Here is a 20986-nt window from a genome sequence, read left to right as displayed (position 1 = left end):
AACTCTCTAATATAATATTATGCATTCATGGTTGGGTTGATTTTGATTTGATAAAATAATGAGGCAATGTTCTTCTGATTAAAAACGTTACAAAACCAAATAGACATGGCTAATTTAAAATTGCCTTAGCCTGGCCTTCCAAGGATAAGAGTAACAAGAACACACGACTATAATACAGATGGCAAGGGAATTTTAAAGAGAGTAGAGGGAGGGAAGTATGTGAGGGAGGTTTAATTCTCTAGATTGTGCATATCGTAATACTAGCTAGTGCTAAGAAAGATCAAAAAACGTATAATTCTCCCTCAAACCCACATGCTTATATGTACACTCACACTCTAATTAAAATATGACCAAGTCAATAATTAATCTCTCTATCGAACATGCAAGCAACTATTCCATCATTTTCGGTTCCACCAAGTAGGAGAGGGAAACAGGCATTAGTCTTTTCATGACTCATTCAAAAGAGAAAAATGATTAATTAGAATATTACTACGTATAGAGCAAGTAAAGGGTCAAGTTGAGTAAATTGCGAAGAAAATACTTTTCACGTGAGAGAGCGGTTACTCAACAATTTAAGCTTCTCGCAACCTAAGGCAGTAGAACTCAGAAGAAATTGAATAAACCAGAGTATTCAATGGGTACACGTTTGAAATGAAGTGCCTAGTGAGGGGAGGCAAATTCACGTACGTGTGTAATGGAGTGGGAGGAATCCACCATGATAGTTAACAATTTTGACTTGGGGACCCTCACATTCCAAACTATTCCATATAGATTTAAATAAACTAAACAGTCAGATTAATGTAAATTTTCAAAACTACTTGGTATAAGAGATTCCTAGCAAGAAAATGACATGGCGAAACAATCATGTTCAGTGTTATCTTGACAGTAACAGTGATTGAAGGGTTTTTGCCAAGTAAATTACAAACCCAGATTCATGACAAAAAGTAGGGGAAGAAAAGCAAAAAATAAACAGTCAAAGATCTGCTATTACATTTAGTTTTGAGATGCTAATTCATCTTCCCATTGTAACAAGCACAGGTTCATACATCTAAAATATCAATCTAACATATTTCTTTGCTTCGCTTGTGTCTCAACTCCTGCACACCTGTAAAGAATGGCAGATTTATACCTTTTTAATTTCATTCTATTTAGAGCCTACACCTCTAAAAAAGAAAAAGCTATGAGCATCTAATAGCCACAACAAAATGTTCCAATAAAAGTGGCAACACATAACCATTGGCATCTAATAGCAACAAAAAACAAATGAAGACAGCACAATAATCAATATTTTATTGTAAGAAGTTAGAAGCCCAATATTTCACATGGTTGTGCGGATATACGTCTCAATTGAATAAATGTCTAGCCACTTGGCGAATGTGTCATTTTAAAGCTTTTGACCACATAAAGAAGCCAAACTATAATGGTACCGGTGGAGATTCTCTCCCGTTAAAGAGTTGTCCAGTGAAATCTGGGTCATTTAATTTTCTTTATTGCAGGCATTTATGATTGTTAAAAATGCAATCAAAGGTCCAGATGTACACTGTACAGCCTCCAGTGGAGAGGCTCCAAGTCCGGATGGTACCAATACTCCTATATGCAGAATTAAAAAATAATATTCAAGGTAATCAGGCTTCTCAATTGAATAATTGTCCCCGAAGGTAGGAATCACATAACTACCAAAAATCAAATCTTTAAAAAGGCCATACAGATCTAAATGTTTTTTACATGTTCAACCAAGAAGTAAAATTAAAATTGAAACAAAATTGCAATACCAATGTAATCATCCCTTATATAACAAAAATATAGTGTGCAGACTGACTACTCAAAATATGATAAAAACCAAAAGAATGTTGTTAGGTTTAGTATATACCTACTCAAAATGCTGCTTCATATGTAATATTGACCTGAAAAAGAAAGATTTATACATTTTCAATTCCTTTAATCTAGTATAGAAATTCATTTAAAAGAAAATTGTAAAAAAAATAAAATAAACAACCTTAACACAAAAACTGCAAATTAGCTTGAATTTCACTGCAGTATAATTGAGGTACTTGTTTGCTAGGAATCTCGCTCTTCAATGTCCGAACGATGCCCTGAACAAATTTTTTAGTTTTGCCGGCACCACCAGATTTGTCGGCAGATATACGAAAGGCCTCAACAAAGGCAGTACTTGCAATCTTCTTCACTCTTGATAATTTTCTTATATCACCCTTCCGGTAACACTTTGGTTTTGAGTAAATATATGACCAGTCTCTTTTTCTGAAGACACGTTTTCTAACGCTTCCCACGTCAGCAAATTCATTCCTCCTACAAGATGTTACCATGATTGCATTTGAAGAAAGAGAATTGTTTCGTTTAACTTTCTTATTGCATGGCTTAATCTGTTCCATCGCTAGCCCTTGGAAAATGCCTCCACTAAAGCAAAAATCCATTATTAAAGTGAAATTGCGATCATGCCAAACCTTGTTCATTATACGCAGAAGTTGTGAACCTACAATAAAACACAGACATATAAATTCTATTATTGCAAATGAAAAAGCATAAGAAAACTGTAAATCACGTTTAAAGTACAAACAATAAATACAAAGGCAAATGAATTAATATCCCATACCATTTATCTGGGTCCCATTTGCACAGATCATGTAATAGTTTGATATGTCATCAGTAAATGGTACATGTGCTCCCCCATGACCAATATAAAAAAACAACAATTTGTCACCCGGCTTGGACTTTGTTTTCATCTTCTTCAATTCTTGCAAAATGTTACGAGCAGTACCAACACTACGATCTTCTTCATCAATTAATAGGGTGATATTGTTGTCTTTAAAACCAAATCGACGAATCAAACAAGACTTCAGCCTCCGAGCTGCTCCAGGACCTCCATAAATCGTTTCGTGATCTTCTAACATATAAGACAACCCAACCCCAAGACCCCACTTCTCCATTGTTTAGAACTCGGCAAATTCTATTTAATGTTTTGATCAAATAAGAAACAAAAGGATGAGGTTATTTCATTATGGATGAAAGTTAAAAAGGAAAATAAAAACAAGCACAACAGCAAACATCCACAAACAGAATAGAAGCCATGCATAAATGGGATGAATTTCCCAAACCTGGCAACAACGGAAAGATAAACATAACCAACTTATGTGCATAAACTCAATCAAGAGGTTGCATTTTTATAAAACAGAAAAGCAAAAAAAAAAATTGTCTCTTCACATGGTTTTAAAGTTTAAATCATAACAGATGGATGAAGTGCATGTTAACTCTCAGTAATTTAATTGCAAAGAACATATTAAAGCAGCATGACACATTGAACAAAATTTACTTTCTACTATTAGCTTCCATGCAATATCATAAAACATGAAATGTTTAAGTGCAAGAAAATTGACCTATAAAGAGCATACTAATACAACATTACTGGATTGAAATATCAACTAAAATTTCTAGTATCTCTAAAAAAGTCCTAAGTCAAAGTTTTTTATCCTAATCCCCAAAACGTAAATCCTAAACCCCAAAACTTCAGTATCAAGCAGAACTGAAAAAGCAACAAAAATAAGTGTGGTTCAAAGTTTAAAATTGCATGAAAGGACGCTCAACTACACCAAATCTCTTAAAAAAAACAATTCAAAGATTTAAAACACTAATACCCAGGATGAATTCCAGAAAAGATAAAACTATCAAAAAAATATGTGTGGTGCAGAGCTTAAAATTGCATGAAAAGACACTGGACTACACAAAATCTCTACAAAAAAGAAAAAAGCCTCCAATGCAAAGTTTTGAAACCCTAATACCCAAAATAAATTACAGAAAAGATAGAACTATCAACAAAAATAAGTGAGGTGCAGTGTATAAAATTACATGATAAGAAACTCAACTTCACAAAATCTCAACAAAAGAAAGCCCCAATTAAAGGATTGAAACCCAAATACTCAAAAATTAGGTTTGAAACCCTAAAACCCACAAAATAAATTACAGAACAGATTGAACTAGTTCAGAGTTTTAAAATTACATGAAATGACAATCAATTTCACGAAACATCTAAAAAAAAATTGTCTCTTCACATGGTTTTAAAGTTTAAATCATAACAGATGGATGAAGTGCATGTTAACTCAAAAGTAATTTAATTGCAAAGAACATATTAAAGCAGCATTACACATTGAACAAAATTTACTTTCTACTTTTAGCTTCCATGCAATATCGTAAAACACGAAATGTTTAAGTGCAAGTAAATTGACCTACAAAGAGCATACTAATACAACATTACTGGATTGAAATATCAACTAGAATTTCTAGTCTCTCTAAAAAAGTCCTAAGTCAAAGTTTTTTATCCTAATCCACAAAACGTAAATCCTAAACCCCAAAACTTCAGAATCAAGCAGAACTGAAAAAGCAACAAAAATAAGTGTGGTTCAAAGTTTAAAATTGCATGAAAGGACGCTCAACTACACCAAATCTCTTAAAAAAACAATTCAAAGATTTAAAACACTAATACCCAGGATAAATTCCAGAAAAGATAAAACTATCAAAAAAATGTGTGGTGCATAGTTTAAAATTGCATGAAAAGACACTGCAGAAAAGATAGAACTATCAACAAAAATAAGTGAGGTGCAGTGTTTAAAATTACATGATAAGACACTCAACTTCACAAAATCTCAACAACAAAAAAAGCCCCAATTAAAGGATTGAAACCCTAATACTCAAAAATTAGGTTTGAACCCTCAAACCCACAAAATAAATTACAGAACCGATTGAACTAGTTCAGAGTTTTAAAATTACATGAAATGACAATCAATTTCACGAAACATCTAAAAAAAAATTGTCTCTTCACATGGTTTTAAAGTTTAAATCATAACAGATGGATGAAGTGCATGTTAACTCAAAGTAATTTAATTGCAAAGAACATATTAAAACAGCATGACACATTGAACAAAATTTACTTTCTACTTTTAGCTTCCATGCAATATCATAAAACATGAAATGTTTAAGTGCAGGTAAATTAACCTACAAAGAGCATACTAATACAACATTACTGGATTGAAATATCAACTAGAATTTCTAGTATCTCTAAAAAAGTCCTAAGTCAAAGTTTTTTATCCTAATCCCCAAAACGTAAATCCTAAACCCCAAAACTTCGGTATCAAGCAGAACTGAAAAGGCAACAAAAATAAGTGTGGTTCAAAGTTTAAAATTGCATGAAAGGACGCTCAACTACACCAAATCTCTTAAAAAAAACAATTCAAGGATTTAAAACACTAATACCCAGGATGAATTCCAGAAAAGATAAAACTATCAAAAAAATATGTGTGGTGCAGAGTTTAAAATTGCATGAAAAGACACTGGACTACACAAAATCTCTACAAAAAAGAAAAAAGCCTCCAATGCAAAGTTTTGAAACCCTAATACCCAAAATAAATTACAGAAAAGATAGAACTATCAACAAAAATAAGTGAGGTGCAGTGTTTAAAATTACATGATAAGACACTCAACTTCACAAAATCTCAACAAAAAAAAGCCCCAATTAAAGGATTGAAACTCTAATACTCAAAAATTAGGTTTGAAACCCTAAAACCCACTAAATAAATTACAGAACAGATTGAGCTAGTTCAGAGTTTTAAAATTACATGAAATGACAATCAATTTCACGAAACATCTAAAAAAAGAAGCCCAAATCCGAGAAGATTTGAATAAGAAAGAGAATACCTGTTGAGTAGAGCGAATAAAGCTGTCGTGCGCATACACAGAGAAAAACACCTGAAAATGAAAGAAAGAATCAAATCAGTGGCAATGACCGTGAAAACCATGGGGAGAAAACCGAAAAAGAAGGAAGAAGACTACAAACCAGACAGAAACGCGATACAAGAGGAGAGAGACCTTCCCTCAAAAAGAGGAGAGAGACCTGAACGAATTGAGCCAACCCAGCGAGTATATGTATCTCCATAAAACGGGTTATCCCAATTTGGGCCCCTTTTAGGTACTCGGATCAGAAGATATAAACATGCTAGAAGCAACAAAAAAAAAATACAAAATTTAGTATCTTATCTTAATATCTTAATGCTTAGGGTTAATTATGATTTTGTTCCTACTAACATTTAATTTTATTCTATCTAAAATTTTCCTTCAATTTTTAGTCCCTGTGAAATTTTCGATCACTATGTTTTGGTCCTTACTTTAATGTTAATTTTTGTATTTTTTTTAATAAAATGTGTAGACTATTGTTAAAATCTTTCCAAAAAAAAAAAAATCGAATTTTTTAACAAAAACATAAATTAAATATGAATTTTCAACCGTCAAAAATATTAAAATTTAAATTTAATTTATGTTTTGTTAAAAAATTGTAATTCTTATAATATTATAAACTTTTCAACAAAATTATATTCAAAAATATGAATTTTACATATGATTTTACTTTAAATGATGGACCAAAAGTTGAAGAATTTTTTTAGAAGGATTAAAAAGAAAAGTTGACATATTTATATTTTATAGGGATAAAAACATATTTCACACTAATCCTTGTGATTGTGTGTGCGTGTGTGTATATAATTATAATTTATAAATATTATAAAAACGTACCGTTCCTTTCATTTTCCTTCTCGTCTGCCCTCTCCATTTGAACTTGTGTCCCTCGATATAATACATGCATACACACGGGCAGTGACGGAGCCATGATTATTATAAAGTTTAGGCAAAAAAAAATTGCAACACATTTATTGGGACTTACATAAAAAAATTGCAAACAAATAATAAAAAAATCTAAAAAAATTTCCCAATTTATAGGGGTTTATATAAGAAATTCAAAAGGATTTACATAAGAAATTGCAATAATTTTGGGCCGGAGCCCGGGCAACTGTCCAGGCTCGCCGAGCCTTAGAACCGCCCCTGCACACCGGTTCAAAATGAAATTTTACACATGAAATGAAAATATGTATCCCCACCTAAAATGTCCTAAGATTTAAATTTAATAGGAACTTGTTAATTCTCATTCATCGGCACTACATTGCATAACCAAAGCCCATTATTCACTAATAGCACTTATCATCACTACGCTTATTGTTGTAATGAATTTCGTATATTGCTTCCAAAACATAGGAGATACCCATGTACTCCCATCATTCATCATTAAAGGTGATTTTAACAAGCACCGGAATTGCTTTAGAACCATCATAACTATATCAAATCATTGAACACTACAAACCGGATCAAAACAACAAAAAGTGGGTGGTCAGAGACTGGGCATCCGTGTGAGCCATCCGCGAGTCTCGATGTCCACCTGCAAGAATGCAGGCTCTTGACTATTTTCATGCATAAAACACACCAAAAAAAACTCATCTAAAACAGTCCCAACAATTCAACTTCAGTCACAAGTCAATTTACCATAATCAACCAGGAGCCCACGATAGTGCTCAAATGTATAAAACATAGTTTAATTATTAAATTCATCGGGGTTTCTTAACTCATCAAATTAGGAAATTCCAACTCTAATAAAATGTAAACTTACGAACATAGCAATATTCATCATACCCATTCCTTTTTCTTAACATAGAATACTAATAACAAAAGTCTAAACTTACGAATTTTCAGCCCACAACTTGTATCCATTGTCTTGTTCATAAGAATCTAAAAAAAAAAAAAAAACAATTTCAACATCTATTTATCATTCCTAAAACCAATTCCTAGGTTTGAATTCAAAACATAAGAAAATTCATAAGAATCTCAGAAGAAGAAAAAAAAATTCAACATCTATTTATCATTCCTAAAACCAATTCCTAGGTTTGAATTGAAAACATAAGAAAATTCATAAGAATCTCAAAAAAAAAAAAAAACAATCAACATCAATTTTTCATTCCTAAAACCAAATCCTAGGTTTTGAATTTAAAACATAAGAAAATTCATAAGAATCTAAAAAAACAAAAAAAAAAACAATTTCAACATCAATTTATCATTCCTAAATCCAATTCCTAGGTTTGAATTCAAAACATAAGAAAACTCACCTAATTGAAAGATCGAGTAAAAGATTGAGAAGAATTGAAGATTGCATGCAAGAGGAAGTAAGTAGTTGGAAGAGAGCTTTTTTTACTCCCAATTCCTAGATCTGTACGTGTTCTTTTTTTTTTTTTGGTTACCCTAGATCTGTACGTGTAAGAGAGGAGGATAATTAGGAATTTTTTATTTATGAGGGTTTGTTCTATATTTATAGGTTGAATTTACTTCATTGCCCCTCTTCTAAGTGATTTTCTAATCTGGCTTAGCAAAATAAGGAAGGAAAGAGTATTTAGCAATTGTTTTTGGAGTGCGACAATGTATTAAAAAAATAAAATTATTTGCAGTTATTGGCTATAGTTTAGTGCACACACAATATCTAATGGATGGTAAACTATTCAACAAACATCAAGAGAAATGAGACTAATTTGTTTCACTGTCAATGTGTCTGAATGTGTCTGAATATATCAGAACATTTTCATAAGAAAGACCTCATTCATTTGGTGAGGTCCCTTGATGCCAAAATTTGACCACTTTTGGGACAACATATAAAAATACACATTAATTAAGTGGTAGTTTAATTAAAAGAGAGAAAAATTATTATTAATTAAAAAGAAAAAAATTATTAATTACAACCGTATAAAAAAATTATCAAAAAAAAAACATAAAAATTTATAGTGTCGGACAACTTTTGGTTGTCGAAATCACCTTTCTCTTAGAATAGTACATCTATTTTTTACTGGATATGCCAAAAACCTTGAGGTATGTTTATTTGAACAACCATTTTATAATGTGAGTATGAGAGATAAAGTTATCACAATATGGTTGTACAAATATCATTTCTCACAACCTTAACCCTCCAACAGTATGCAAAAACCAGAACCACTACATGATTCTATTTTTACATTACCAAGGAGTAGTCCAATGGTATAGGTTGGACACCAATCCAGTGTTGTGTATGAGGTTCAGAATTCAACCCCTACTACCGACAAATCTCTTTTTTTCCTCATAAATTAGTAGTAATTAACAATATACCTCTGGAAGAAAAAAAACTACTTTTACCACAACCCATTGGACACATGGTATTGGTGCACATTAAGTTCTTCAAAATTCTCACATGTCCTGCAACCAATGGCAGTTTTGTGCATCCTTCTCTAAATTATCTTTCAGCTTCCTAACTTCTAGCCAAGCTTGCGTTTTGTCCATGTTTTCTAGTAGCAAAGCAACAAATGCTTCAAGAATTTAGTAAGCCTTTGCTGCCCCTGTAGACATCTCATCAGCTTCAAACACTCTAACCTGCCTGAAAATTATAAGTGCAAAACTTGAACGATTCATTTCAATGATGAGAATTTGATCAAAACATATTTATTAAAATTTTGCAGAGATAAGCGAGACAACTATTTTTAATATATTAACATTAAAATATTGAAACAGTGAGGGGAAAGATAAAGGAGAATTAGCTTAGCAAAGAGTGAAGACACACATTAACAGTGGCATCCTTTGAAACCTAAATACAAGGGGTTCAGGTGCAATTGTGCAAGTGACTACTCCCTCCATGATAAGGTTACGCTATTTTACAATTTTAAGTTTTCTAAATTAGATACGGTTGCTTCAACCACCAGAGTTAGACGAAAAATTAAGTTGTCGGTTCCTTATATGCCAAGAATTGCTGAAACAACTACCTAAATTAGAAATTTTGGAAAGGAATTTGCAACAATAGGTATTATTGCAATCAAACAAAACAAAAGCTATTGTAACAAATGGCTGAAAAAAGACAAACAAATAGAAAGAAAATAATTCTCCCTCTAAAGATAAACCTTGTGAAGTTTGTTTCATGCCTCAACAATTGCTTAAAATTGAAGTTTTTACCGATGAACCGGAGATCAGAATATTGTTGCAAACAAGGAAAACAGGAGAGCATATGAGTGAATGTATGTGTTTGAATTACACAGAATATTATATATACCAAGGGTCACAGTTACCCTAGTTACATAACTGCATAATAATACAACACAGAAACAGCTCATAATTAACCTACTTAAATTATACTCCGGTCCTATTTATAAGAGACATTTGGTAACAAAAGTTGATGTATCTGGTCTAAATTTTGAACCATGTAAGGTACATCAACTTTTGACAGGAATATCTAGCACGTTTGTATGGGAGTATCTAGCATTTACCTTGTCCTCAGAGCAAATCATATTAACCAGGCTTGTTACAATATTTTTTTTACAAAGCATAATGTAAACTAACAGTACTCTAATATTGACGTATGCAACCAATTAAATGCAACATAAAATTGAATGACAATAGAAAACTGATAAGTCCGCCTCCCTCTGAGTCATGCAAAACTATTGAATCACACTGTTGAATCTTCCAAACCATGCTAAAGGAAATTGTTTAAGATGATACAAGAATTTGCAAAAATGGAAGACAGGTCTTGAAGATCCCCCTTAAGCAAAAAACATAGCAGGTTGCTCTCCATATAAACTTCTTCCATGTTATTACAGTCAAAGAATTTTTATTTTTATATTAGGCTAGTATTGAGGAATCAAAAACAGTTGGCAACATGTCTACATCAAGAGATGAATTATTCAATACAAACAATAAGGCAGACCATGCAGAGTTCAAAGTGGGTACAGCCAGGAGACACATCATGTAATCAAGTTTGAGCTCAGAATAGGTTGAAGCTTGAAGCTCTGGGAAAGGTGTTTCTTAGGCTTGCTCTGTTTAACAACACATTATAAACATTGAATTTCACTGATCCAACCATTGATTCCTGTTTTTTTTTTTTTAAGAAGCTAAACTAGCCCACCCAAATCGGCACCGAGGAGAATTGAACCTGAGACCTTGAGGAGGAGCACACTCCAATGTCCCAAGCCAACACCACCAGGCCAACCATTGATTACTGTTATATCATGTTAATGATCATATGCACAAAGATTTATAAATCTAAAATTTGTAGCTATGTAATCTGAAAGTCAAATTTTACTTGTGTTTTAAAAAAAACTTATTATACATTCATTTGAAGTTATTTAATGAAGTATCAAATAATTTCTAACAAATACCATTCTATACGAGCATTAAAACTGATGCTTTGATGGTTGGTAAAATATCAGTCACCATAGCAATTTAGACCAGTTTCAACTTTCAAGCAATTCCCACTATTCCAATCCCATTAAAGTTATTATTTATTTTTATGAAGCATTAAAATTTTGTGATATGAGAAGAACAAAGCTCTTTGTTATGCATTTAGAATCAAGATAGCTAATCTAAATTTGATATAAAAATAAATAAATCATTCAACAAGTTGCTTTATGCCAAGTAAAAGTCACAAAGCAAAAATGCTACTGATAGGGGCCAAAAATATGGAATAGCACTCACTTGGCAAACACCAGCACCAACACGAGCAAAAATGCAATCACGAACAGATATGCTGACTTTGTCACATGGAACAAAGCAACCAACTTGGGCCATCAAAATATTCACTCCCACCTACACATACAAGAAAGGTGAGACACTCCAATTTGATGGCCATGCCATGCTTAACATCAGCATAAAAGTAGAAAGACAATGTCCAAAAATTAATTACAAGACAAATAACAGTGATTAATTTTACAAATAAAGTAATACAAAAGATAAGTACCTGCCGGATGAATGTCGGCCCTGTTATTATTTGAAACCAACTGTTTCCTCTGATCTGATAAGTTACAAAAAGCAAAATACAAATTCACAAGTGCCCGTAAAATTTAAATGAGTACATTCCGATGACCTTATGAATACTTACAAGCTTGCAATCATTTGGTATGAAATTCACCCAGTCTTGAGCCTCCACATAAGGGTGTCTGCTACCTTCTAAAATAATATCTCCTTCGTCCTATTAAAGCCAAGACGATAATGTTCAATGCTAATTATCAAAGATTTACCCGACCATATTAGGAGAAAAATATAAACGGAGGTTAAGATCAAGAAAACAGTGCAGTTATTGAGAGAATAGAAAGTGACTATTAAGGAGGTACCGATGAGGTGATGTCAGGCCTTGTATAGGGAGTAGGACAACTAGAAGCCAAATCAGCAAAGCTTAGTAACACATCCAATTCGGAAATCAATTCAGCTAAAGATTCAAACACCTGCAGAACGAAAGTCCTTCCAGTTAAAGCAGATGAAACCAATAAATAACCAAAACTAAGGTCATAACTAGTGTGTTCTGGGGAAGGGGGCAAGGGGGGTTAACCTAATAAACATGCATTAGATCCACCTACCTCGAAGAAAGATGCTAAAATTTCAACTACTTTTATAACCAACTGTTTTTGACAACTTTTGTACTCTTCAAGAATTTGTTGATATTTGTCCCCTAATTTTTTAGCTTAGTGTTGGTAAACTTCACTCCATCTTTACTGGTTTCCAGCACGATAAACTGGGTGTTGAGCTTTGTCCTTATTTTCGGCTCTTCCTTCTTTGTGATTCTAAAAACATGTCCAAATTGTGTTACCTTGTCTAACTTTAATGCCTTATGTACAGGCAGATCAAGATCAATGGCAGTTTGTTTATGCAAGTCATGTATTTGACTCTCTAGTAATTCTTGCTGCTCCTTCAGTCCAGTTAGCGTAGTGTCATAACTTGAAGAAATCATGTATTCCCCGTTCTCCAGATGATCAAGGTCAACACAATTTTCTACAAGCTCAATAAATTTGTTTAGGAGATCAGCACCAGTCAATAACTCCAAATCTTTCAAATACTTGCTCTTCATTATTGAAGAAAACTGTCCATCATACCAGTCCAGAGCACTTTTAATGTAAGGCAGTCTTATACTTGACTGCACACAAAAGACAAAAACGGAGTTTAGAAAAAGCCATGTCATTAGTCATATATGTGTAGTACATATAATCAATAATGTGATTAGAGTGGATGCTTAGCAAGCTCCTACATATACATATACAAGTACATATACATATACATATACATTTACATATAAAGGAAGGCTGGAGGATCCTTCATGACTTTGCTGAAATATTCAACAAAGAAGTGAAAAATGTGTCTTAAATGGAATAACAATAATAATAAACTTCCCAAAGAGGGAAAGAATCAATATTTAAATGTCCTGAATGATTCTTTATCCCATACATCACTTCTACGTCAATAAATAAAAGCTATTGATTACAAAATCTGAACAGACGGAAAAAGGGGTTGGGAACAATGTCACAGATTCCAGAGCTGGATCATAAAGCAAACTACAACTATAATGTAAGACAGTTGTAGCAAAGGTAAAATTCTACATTTTCTATTAAAACCTAATATTGAATACAGATAAAATTCTACCTTATAAAGCTTAACAACATGTTGTAGACCAGCTTTTCGCTTCTGAAGATTGTGCACGAGTCACTCAATGTCTGATATTCTTTTCAGATGCTGTCTCAGATCTTGGCGAAGCACGGTGTCCTCTACAAATGCTTGTACTACATCCAACCTGGAGTTAATATCGTTTACATTTAATAATGGCTGTTTTAGCCACATATGCAATAGTCATTTTCCCATTCAAGCTGTACAGGTCCTATTCATGGGACCAAATAAACTAAAAAATGTGTTTGCATCAGTTTTGCTTTCTAAGATATTAAGTGCCCTCATGGCTGCAGAATCTAACCTCATGTAACTGTCAAGATTGTACCTACGCAGAGTATAATTTTCATAATTGCTTTCGTCTGCAAGTAACTCTGCATAAGAGAGCAGTGCCCCCAAAGCACCGGGTGCAAATTCAAATCCAGACACTAAATCTTGAACTGCTTCAATAGAACCTTTGACAAGCCTTCCAAGATCCTGTACCAGGTCTCTAGTCTTAAACTCGGGTTTATTTCTCTCAGTTAGCATCACGCCACATTTAGTCAACACATCACACAACATATTATACTCAATAGATTTTCCACGCTCAATTGGCACAAGGCACTCTTTGCAGCCAAGAACAACCAATGCCGACTTGACATTTGGGAAGTGACTGACATCAAGGAATTCAGCCATCCCAAGTAGTCTGTTAGTAAGATCAACAAATCATAATCCAATGGTGCACCCCTATTTTCGGGGAAATTAAGTGACAGTGCAACAACCGGTTACCGGAGAATCTTGCATTACACTGTTAGCAAACAGAACATCTTCAAATCTGATAATATTACCAGGTGTGCCACTTTTGACCAGTTGCCAGTTAGAGTCGTTGCCCTTGTAAACCTCAAGTGTATGGTCTGTTCTCTCCAAGAGTATATCACAGGCTATTGTTTCAAACATGTTCCTATTACTGACACTCACGCTGGTAACAGCATTTGATCCACTACCCAACGGTCGCACAGTAGGTTTTGGCAATGAATGTTGCATTCTCACCATGGGTGGTGTTTTTTTTTTTTTTTTTTTGGTTATAAACCGGGTATCCTCCGCGTGCTCGAGCATTGTGGGACCCAAATGGGCTGCAGGCTCTCCCTAAGAGTTTCTGAATAATTGAAAATATATATATAATCCAACTACTCATCAACGTGCATAAAATGAAGAAGGGTATGAAGTAGATGAATCCATTGACATTTGACACAACATATAGAAAATTATACTCCCTCCATCTCACAACATTGGTCGTTTAAGGTTTGTGCACGATTATTTAGAAAATGATTAATTGTGATAATTTCAATGATAAATTAGTAGCATTTATTAAAACACACTTATTAATTATAGTTAGTGGATTAAGTTAGATGAAATTCAATAAACAAGGATATAATAGTGAAAAAAAATAAAAAAATGTTAGACGGAGTGAGTACTCAACAAAAAGCTATAAATTTGGAAACGCTTCAAATTATGAAAAGTGGGAAAAGGAAATTTATGGTTTGTAAATCACTAGTAGTAGCTTTCTACCGTGACAACTTTCTGGGTTTTGAAAAATGAGAGAAACCCTTGCACAACGGATTATAAAAAACACAAAACCCATTAACAAACCTCAATCAATCAGTCAATCACCAACAACAAAGAAAAAAAACACAAAACCCATTAAAAATTGAATTTTTTTTATAAATAATATAAAAAAAATAAAAAAATAAAAGTGGGTGAAAATGCGAAACCTAATTTGAGCTCGAGGAGTTTATAATCATTGAATCCGTCGAAGTTTTCGTCCATTGGAGCTTAGGGTTCAACACAGAAACGATGACGTGTGTGAATGCAGTCTCTGAATAAATAAATGATTTGGAAAATAAATATAGTGAAAGTGTTTTTGTAGGTCGTGTGCGTGTGTTCTTGTGTTGCTGGCGGGAAATATGTAACTTGTTTATCTCCGATCAATCATACGTCTACTACGATACTCATTTTATGGTAATACTTAAGCATTGATTTTCTCCGACCCAGCATCTCAAACAAAATTATTAAGTAGATCTCATAAGTAATTCTACATCGTTGCATTTCAACAAAATTTATTTACTGGGTCTTGCTAACGTGTATCCTAAAGATATTGGTTAAAAAATGTTTTGACTTTCTAACGTCTCGAAAAGAGGACAATCTTACTTGAGTTCTATAAACGTGTCTTGATCTTATGATATCTACAAATAGTATGTTAAAGGTGATTGTGCCTATTAGACTTACCTAGGGGTGGCAAAATGGATGGATTTGATGGATATGGATTTGAATTCTAATGGATGGATAAAAAAAAATCCATTAATCCATTAAAATCCACTATTTTTTTGTTGAAAAAATAACCATCCAATCCATCCATTAAAAATAACCATTTTTTTCAAATTGACTATTCTATACGAAAATATGATAATATCTAGGCTTTAATATGTGTTTCGTCCCTGCAATTAGGGGTCATTTAAAATTTGGTCCTTGTAATCGTTAATCCTTGCAAACTACCCTCCCAAAGTTTAATCATTTAAATGATTAAACTTTGGGAGGGTAGTTTGCAAGGATTAACGATTACAAGGACCAAATTTAAATGATTAAACTTTGGGAGGGTAGTTTGCAAGGATTAACGATTACAATGACCAAATTTTAAATGACCCCTAATTGCAGGGACGAAACACATATTAAAGCCTAATATCTAACTAATAAGATAAGTATAATAAGATGAGATTACACGCGGGAATGGACATTTTTCTAAATCAACTATTCTAGACGAAAATATGTTAATATTTGAATATAATATAATATAAGTAATATTAATAATAACATTTCACATCCGTAAAAAAAATATTTACACACATGAATGAACATTTTTTTCGAAAATATATCCTCTCTCCATAAAACAAAATTCAGTTTGTTTTCGAGATCTTTTGTTATATTTTTTATTAAACTAGGAAGAGAGAAGTCATGGTTATTTAAAGATTTTATAAGCAAATATCACAACTTTAACAAAAAGATTACTTAAATATCACAACTTTATTAAACTAGGAAGAGAGACGTCATGGTTATTTAAAGTGGCAATAATGGTCGTTTTATAAAATCATGTTCGTCACAATGTTATAAACTAAAATATGATAGTTTATTAATTATATTTTAAGATATGATAAGCAAATATCACAACTTTAACAAAATAGTTAACTTTAACAAAGAACTAACCGGGTCGTTTAAGCCAGTAACATAATTCAACTCGTTGCAGCGCTAAATAACACATTATAAGAATATTTTATCTATAATGGAGAAAAATAAATCCCTATATCTCTGTAATTTGGTTGCAATGTAGGTAGGGATTTCAATTACACTACTCGAGTAAAATAAACCCCTATATATATACTCACTCCGTCCCGAATTAACTGGGTCAAAATCTCATTTAAAAAAAATGTTTAAATGAAGGAGAGAGAAAAATAGTTTTAAGTGCACTTGTTAAGTATTGATGCATTCTCCACTATCATAAACGTAAAGTGGAATATATTGAATCGAAAATAATGAAAGTAATATTAATTAGAGTTATAATAGGAAAAAAGTAATTAATATTGTATTGAAAAGTGAAATGGCTCAGTTATTTTGGGACACTTCTTTTTTCCAAATGACTCAGTTATTATGGGACGGAGGGAGTATATCGCTATAACTTGGTTGCAATGTAGGGAGGGATTTCAATTACACTTTTAGTATAACCTCAGTGTATAAAACAACTAAATTTACAACATTCACATATTATCCACTAAAATTTATGGTTTAATTGCAAAATGGAATCCGACCAACAGTGATATGGTTCAACAAAATTGGAATAATTGGGATGCAAATTGCAAATCATGATGGAAGTTAATACTACAGGAGATTAATAATAACAAACATGCAGAAAGTAGTCTTTATACATCATAGATCATTATCTAGCAGCAACATAAGTTACGCATAACATAGCCCACTAACACACGATTCCAACTTACAATTGAAAGTACTCGAGTAACTGCTGCCTTATTAAAAACTACTGTTACGGCTCTTCCAACTTATTACAGCAACTCATCAAGCCACATCACTATCAATATCAGCCTCCAACTCTTCCTTCTCCTTTGAAGCATTCTCGAGAAACTGTTGGTTTGGAAATTGGTATTATGGAATTCAAATATGCACAAAGAAACTAAATTTCTAAAACTTATTTCAAAAGCAATGCTAAAGGCCTCATAAACATAGTTAAGATTTCCAGAAGAACTTGCCTTAAGATGCATCTTGTAGCAATCACACGTATGAGGAATAGGTATCCATTTGGCATACTTTTCTGTTAAATGTTTTCAAAAAATAAGAAGCGAAAGGGTGAGATAATTTAATATGGCTGAAACTTAAAAAAAGAAAAAGATGAGGCACAATAGCCAAAAACAAAATAGAAGACATCATTTAAATGCTTCCTCAATACCAAAATATAAGTCGTTTTGAGAAAATATTTTGTCCCAAATTATAAGCCGTTTTATAATACCAATGAAGCATTAATGAAGGACAATTTTGTAAAGTTACTTAAATAATTTCATTTTTCTATAGAACATTACATTTCTTAATCCATCAAAACGACTTATCATTTGGAATGGAGGGAGCAATTAAATGGGCTTAATTTCTGAAGTCCAGCAACAATAACAAGATAAACATGACCAACTTATATGCATATTAACTCAATCAAGAGGTTGCATTTTTATAAAACCGGAATGCAGAAAGAATTTTGTCTTCACATGGTTTTGAAGTCAGTCTAAATCATAACAGATGGATGGAGTGCACATTAACAAAAATTAATTGTACTACAAAGAAAATATTAATAGAACATTACAGCATCGAGTAAACTTACTTGGTCCTTTTTGCTTCTTCAACATCAAACGAGACTCTGCCTCTACGCTTCTTACTTTTTGCTTCTTAGCAGCTTCATTTTTGTTGTTTCTTGAACTGCGCTTCTTAGTAAATTCTGTTTAAAGTTTTGATCAAATAAGAAATGAAGGGTGGTTATTTTAATATGGCAGAAAGTGTTAAAAAAACAAAAAAATAAAAAAGACAACGCACAATAGCCACAAAATAATAGAGAATGAAATGGGCAAAATTTCCCAAGCCTAGCAACAATGGCAAGATAAACATATGTGCATATTAACATGCAATCAAGAACTTGCATTTTCATAAAACAGGAAAGCAAAAATAATTGTATCTTCACATGGTATTGATGTCAACAGGTAAATCACAACAGATCAAATACAGCTCTCGCTCTGTGCCCCCTACTTTTTGTTTAACTGCAAAGAATATATCAATACACCATTACAGCATTCAATAAAACTTACTTTCTCCTTTTTGCTGCTTAGCAAGAAGCGGTTTGGACGTCAAATACAGCTCTCGCTCTGTGCCCCCTACTTTTTGTTTCTTAGCAACTTCATTCTTGTTGCTTTTTGCACGACGCTTCTTAGCAAGACACAGTGTCAAAGAAGGCTCTCGCTCTGTTCCCTTTACTTCTTGTTTCTTAGCAACTTCATTCTTGTTTTTTGCAGGTCGAACATGCCACACACGAATGTTTCCCTTTGTGAACCGTGATTTTGGCTTCTTAGTAACTTCATTTTTGTTTGTTTTTAAACAACGCATCGTAGCAAATTCTGTTTAATGTTTTGATCAGATGAAAAATGAAAGTGTGAGGTTATTTTAACATGGTTGAAAGTTAAAAAAAAGGAAAGGCTTAAAAGATAAGGCACAACAGTAGCAACAAACAGAATAGAAGACCGGAATAGGATATAATAGGGAATGAAATGAGCTAAATCAAGATAAAAAGCATAACCAACTTATGTGCATATTAACAATCAATCAAGAGTTTGCATTTTCGTACAACAGGAGCAGAACACATTGTTTTAAAGTCAAAAGGTATAACATAACAGATGTGAAGAGGTGATTTGAGTTACCCATTTGTGCTTTGTGAGATTCAGCTGCTGCTAAAATAATACGAAAGAACGAAATTATTAAAAGCGCCAAAATAATAATAATAATAATAATAATAATAATAATAATAATAATAATAATAATAAAAGGTTTGAAATCGTAATATCCCAAGATAAATTATAGAACAGAACAATCAAATAAAATAAGTGTGGTGCAGAGTTTAAAACCCAAAAAAGACACTCAACTTCACAAAATCTCAGACAAAAAACAGTCACAATTTAGAGGTTTGAAACTGTAATTCCCCAAGATAAATTACAGAACAGAACAAACAGAAATAAGATTAAAATTACACGAAAAAGACACACAATCTCGACAAAAACAGTCGCAATTTAAAGGTTTAAAACTGTAATTCCCCAAGATAAATTACAGAACAGAACAATCAACAAAAATAAGTGTGGAGCAGAGTTTAAAATTACACGAGAAAACACTCAACTTCACAAAATCTCGACAAAAAACAGTCACAATTCTAAGGTTTGAAACCCTAATATCCCAAAATAAACTACAGAACAAATTGAACTATTAAGTGCGATGCAGAGTTTAAAGTTACACGAAAAAGACACTCAACTTCACAAAATCTCGACAAAAAAAAGTCCCAATTCAAAGGTTTGAAACCCTAATATCCCAACATAAATTACAGAACAAATTGAACTATCAATATAAATAAGTGTGGTGCAGAGTTTAAAATTACATGAAAAAACACTCAATTACACTAAACCTCTAAAAAAGAAGCCAAAATACGAGAAGATTCGAATGAGAGAAAATACCTTGCGAAGAAAGATGTCGAGCGGGCCTAGACGGAGAAAAACGCCTGAAAATGAAAAAAAAAATGCGAATAAGGAATCAATGTAAAAACCAGCGGCAAGAAAACCGAAGAAGAAATGAAAGAAAAAAAACGAACCAGAAACGCGTTGAGAGAGAAAGGTGAGTGAATCTCCGCAACCCTAGAATTTTGTAGATTGACAAAATGGGGTTGTCCCAATTTGGGCTACACGATTTGTTGGTCCGTGTAATTATATATAGGGTGTGTTCAGTGAGAATAAGTTAGGGAAAATAGTCATTTTAGTCCCTGAACGAGGAACGAATAGTCACAATAGTCTCTCAATGTATCGAAATTTTAAAATAGTCCCTGATTTTGCATTTTGTTAGTCAAAATAGTCCTTGATATTAAAATATTTTGGTTAATATTGTCATATTAGTCCTTCAATAGACTTACTTATTATCATATTAGTCCTTATATGTACTTACTTATTGTCATTTTAGTCCCTATATAAAAAGAGTTATTGTAAGTATTAAGGGATTATTTAAGCGTTAGGGACTATTTTGACTAACAAAGTGGACAATCAGAGACTATTTTAGAATTTTGATACATTGAAGGACTAGTATGACTACTTGCTACACATTCAGGGACCAAAGTGACTATTACCCCGAATAAGTTATAAGCTGAATTTTTCAAATATAATACCTTCAATGCTTATGTAAATCGTCCCTGTAATTTGGCGTGTTTTTTATTTTCGTCCTTGTATCTTTTTTTTATTCTAAAACAATCCTTGTAAGTTAATAACTTTTTCATTTTCGTCCCTCCCGTCAACTTTCGTTACAAAACACACATGTGGCAAACGGAGGATGACGTGGCGATGTC

General features: G+C 32.7%; 1 protein-coding gene and 1 pseudogene across 2 annotated transcripts; both read right to left on the bottom strand.

The window, feature by feature from the left end:
* Positions 1–851: 851 nt before the first annotated feature.
* Positions 852–15466, bottom strand: LOC146902056 (DNA mismatch repair protein MSH2-like; annotated as a pseudogene). Its single transcript, XR_015021140.1, has 14 exons — positions 13300–15466; positions 12243–12796; positions 12000–12110; positions 11768–11857; positions 11627–11680; positions 11365–11475; positions 7992–9280; positions 6574–7617; positions 5843–6001; positions 5704–5754; positions 2612–2965; positions 1997–2491; positions 1871–1904; positions 852–1105 (listed from the first exon to the last, which is right to left on the bottom strand). The product of XR_015021140.1 is annotated as a DNA mismatch repair protein MSH2-like (transcript).
* Positions 15467–17213: 1747 nt separating this feature from the next.
* Positions 17214–20336, bottom strand: LOC146902055 (uncharacterized). Its single transcript, XM_085731552.1, has 7 exons — positions 20246–20336; positions 20112–20155; positions 19311–19340; positions 18705–19010; positions 18227–18340; positions 17610–17671; positions 17214–17484 (listed from the first exon to the last, which is right to left on the bottom strand). The coding sequence occupies exons 3-7, from the start codon at positions 19312–19314 to the stop codon at positions 17419–17421; spliced, it is 552 nt and encodes a 183-aa protein (XP_085587678.1). The 5' UTR covers positions 19315–19340; positions 20112–20155; positions 20246–20336; the 3' UTR covers positions 17214–17418.
* Positions 20337–20986: the final 650 nt, after the last annotated feature.

The sequence above is a fragment of the Medicago sativa genome, chromosome 8, assembly GCF_051527215.1.
Source record: "Medicago sativa cultivar Bolivia chromosome 8, Bolivia_mono, whole genome shotgun sequence".
In the NCBI taxonomy this organism is placed as follows: domain Eukaryota; kingdom Viridiplantae; phylum Streptophyta; class Magnoliopsida; order Fabales; family Fabaceae; genus Medicago; species Medicago sativa.
Note: the sequence above shows the minus strand (reverse complement) of the source record. Positions and strands in the feature narration are given on the sequence as shown.

Bases quoted from the DNA above. Each gene is read 5' to 3' on its own strand.
- LOC146902055 (XM_085731552.1), bottom strand. The intron at 18,341-18,704 runs GTAAGTTTTATT...AACTTTAAACAG, and splicing joins TAAGCAGCAAAAAGGAGAAA to AATTTACTAAGAAGCGCAGT. The intron at 17,672-18,226 runs GTAAGTTTACTC...AACATTTAACAG, and splicing joins GAAGAAGCAAAAAGGACCAA to AAAAGTATGCCAAATGGATA.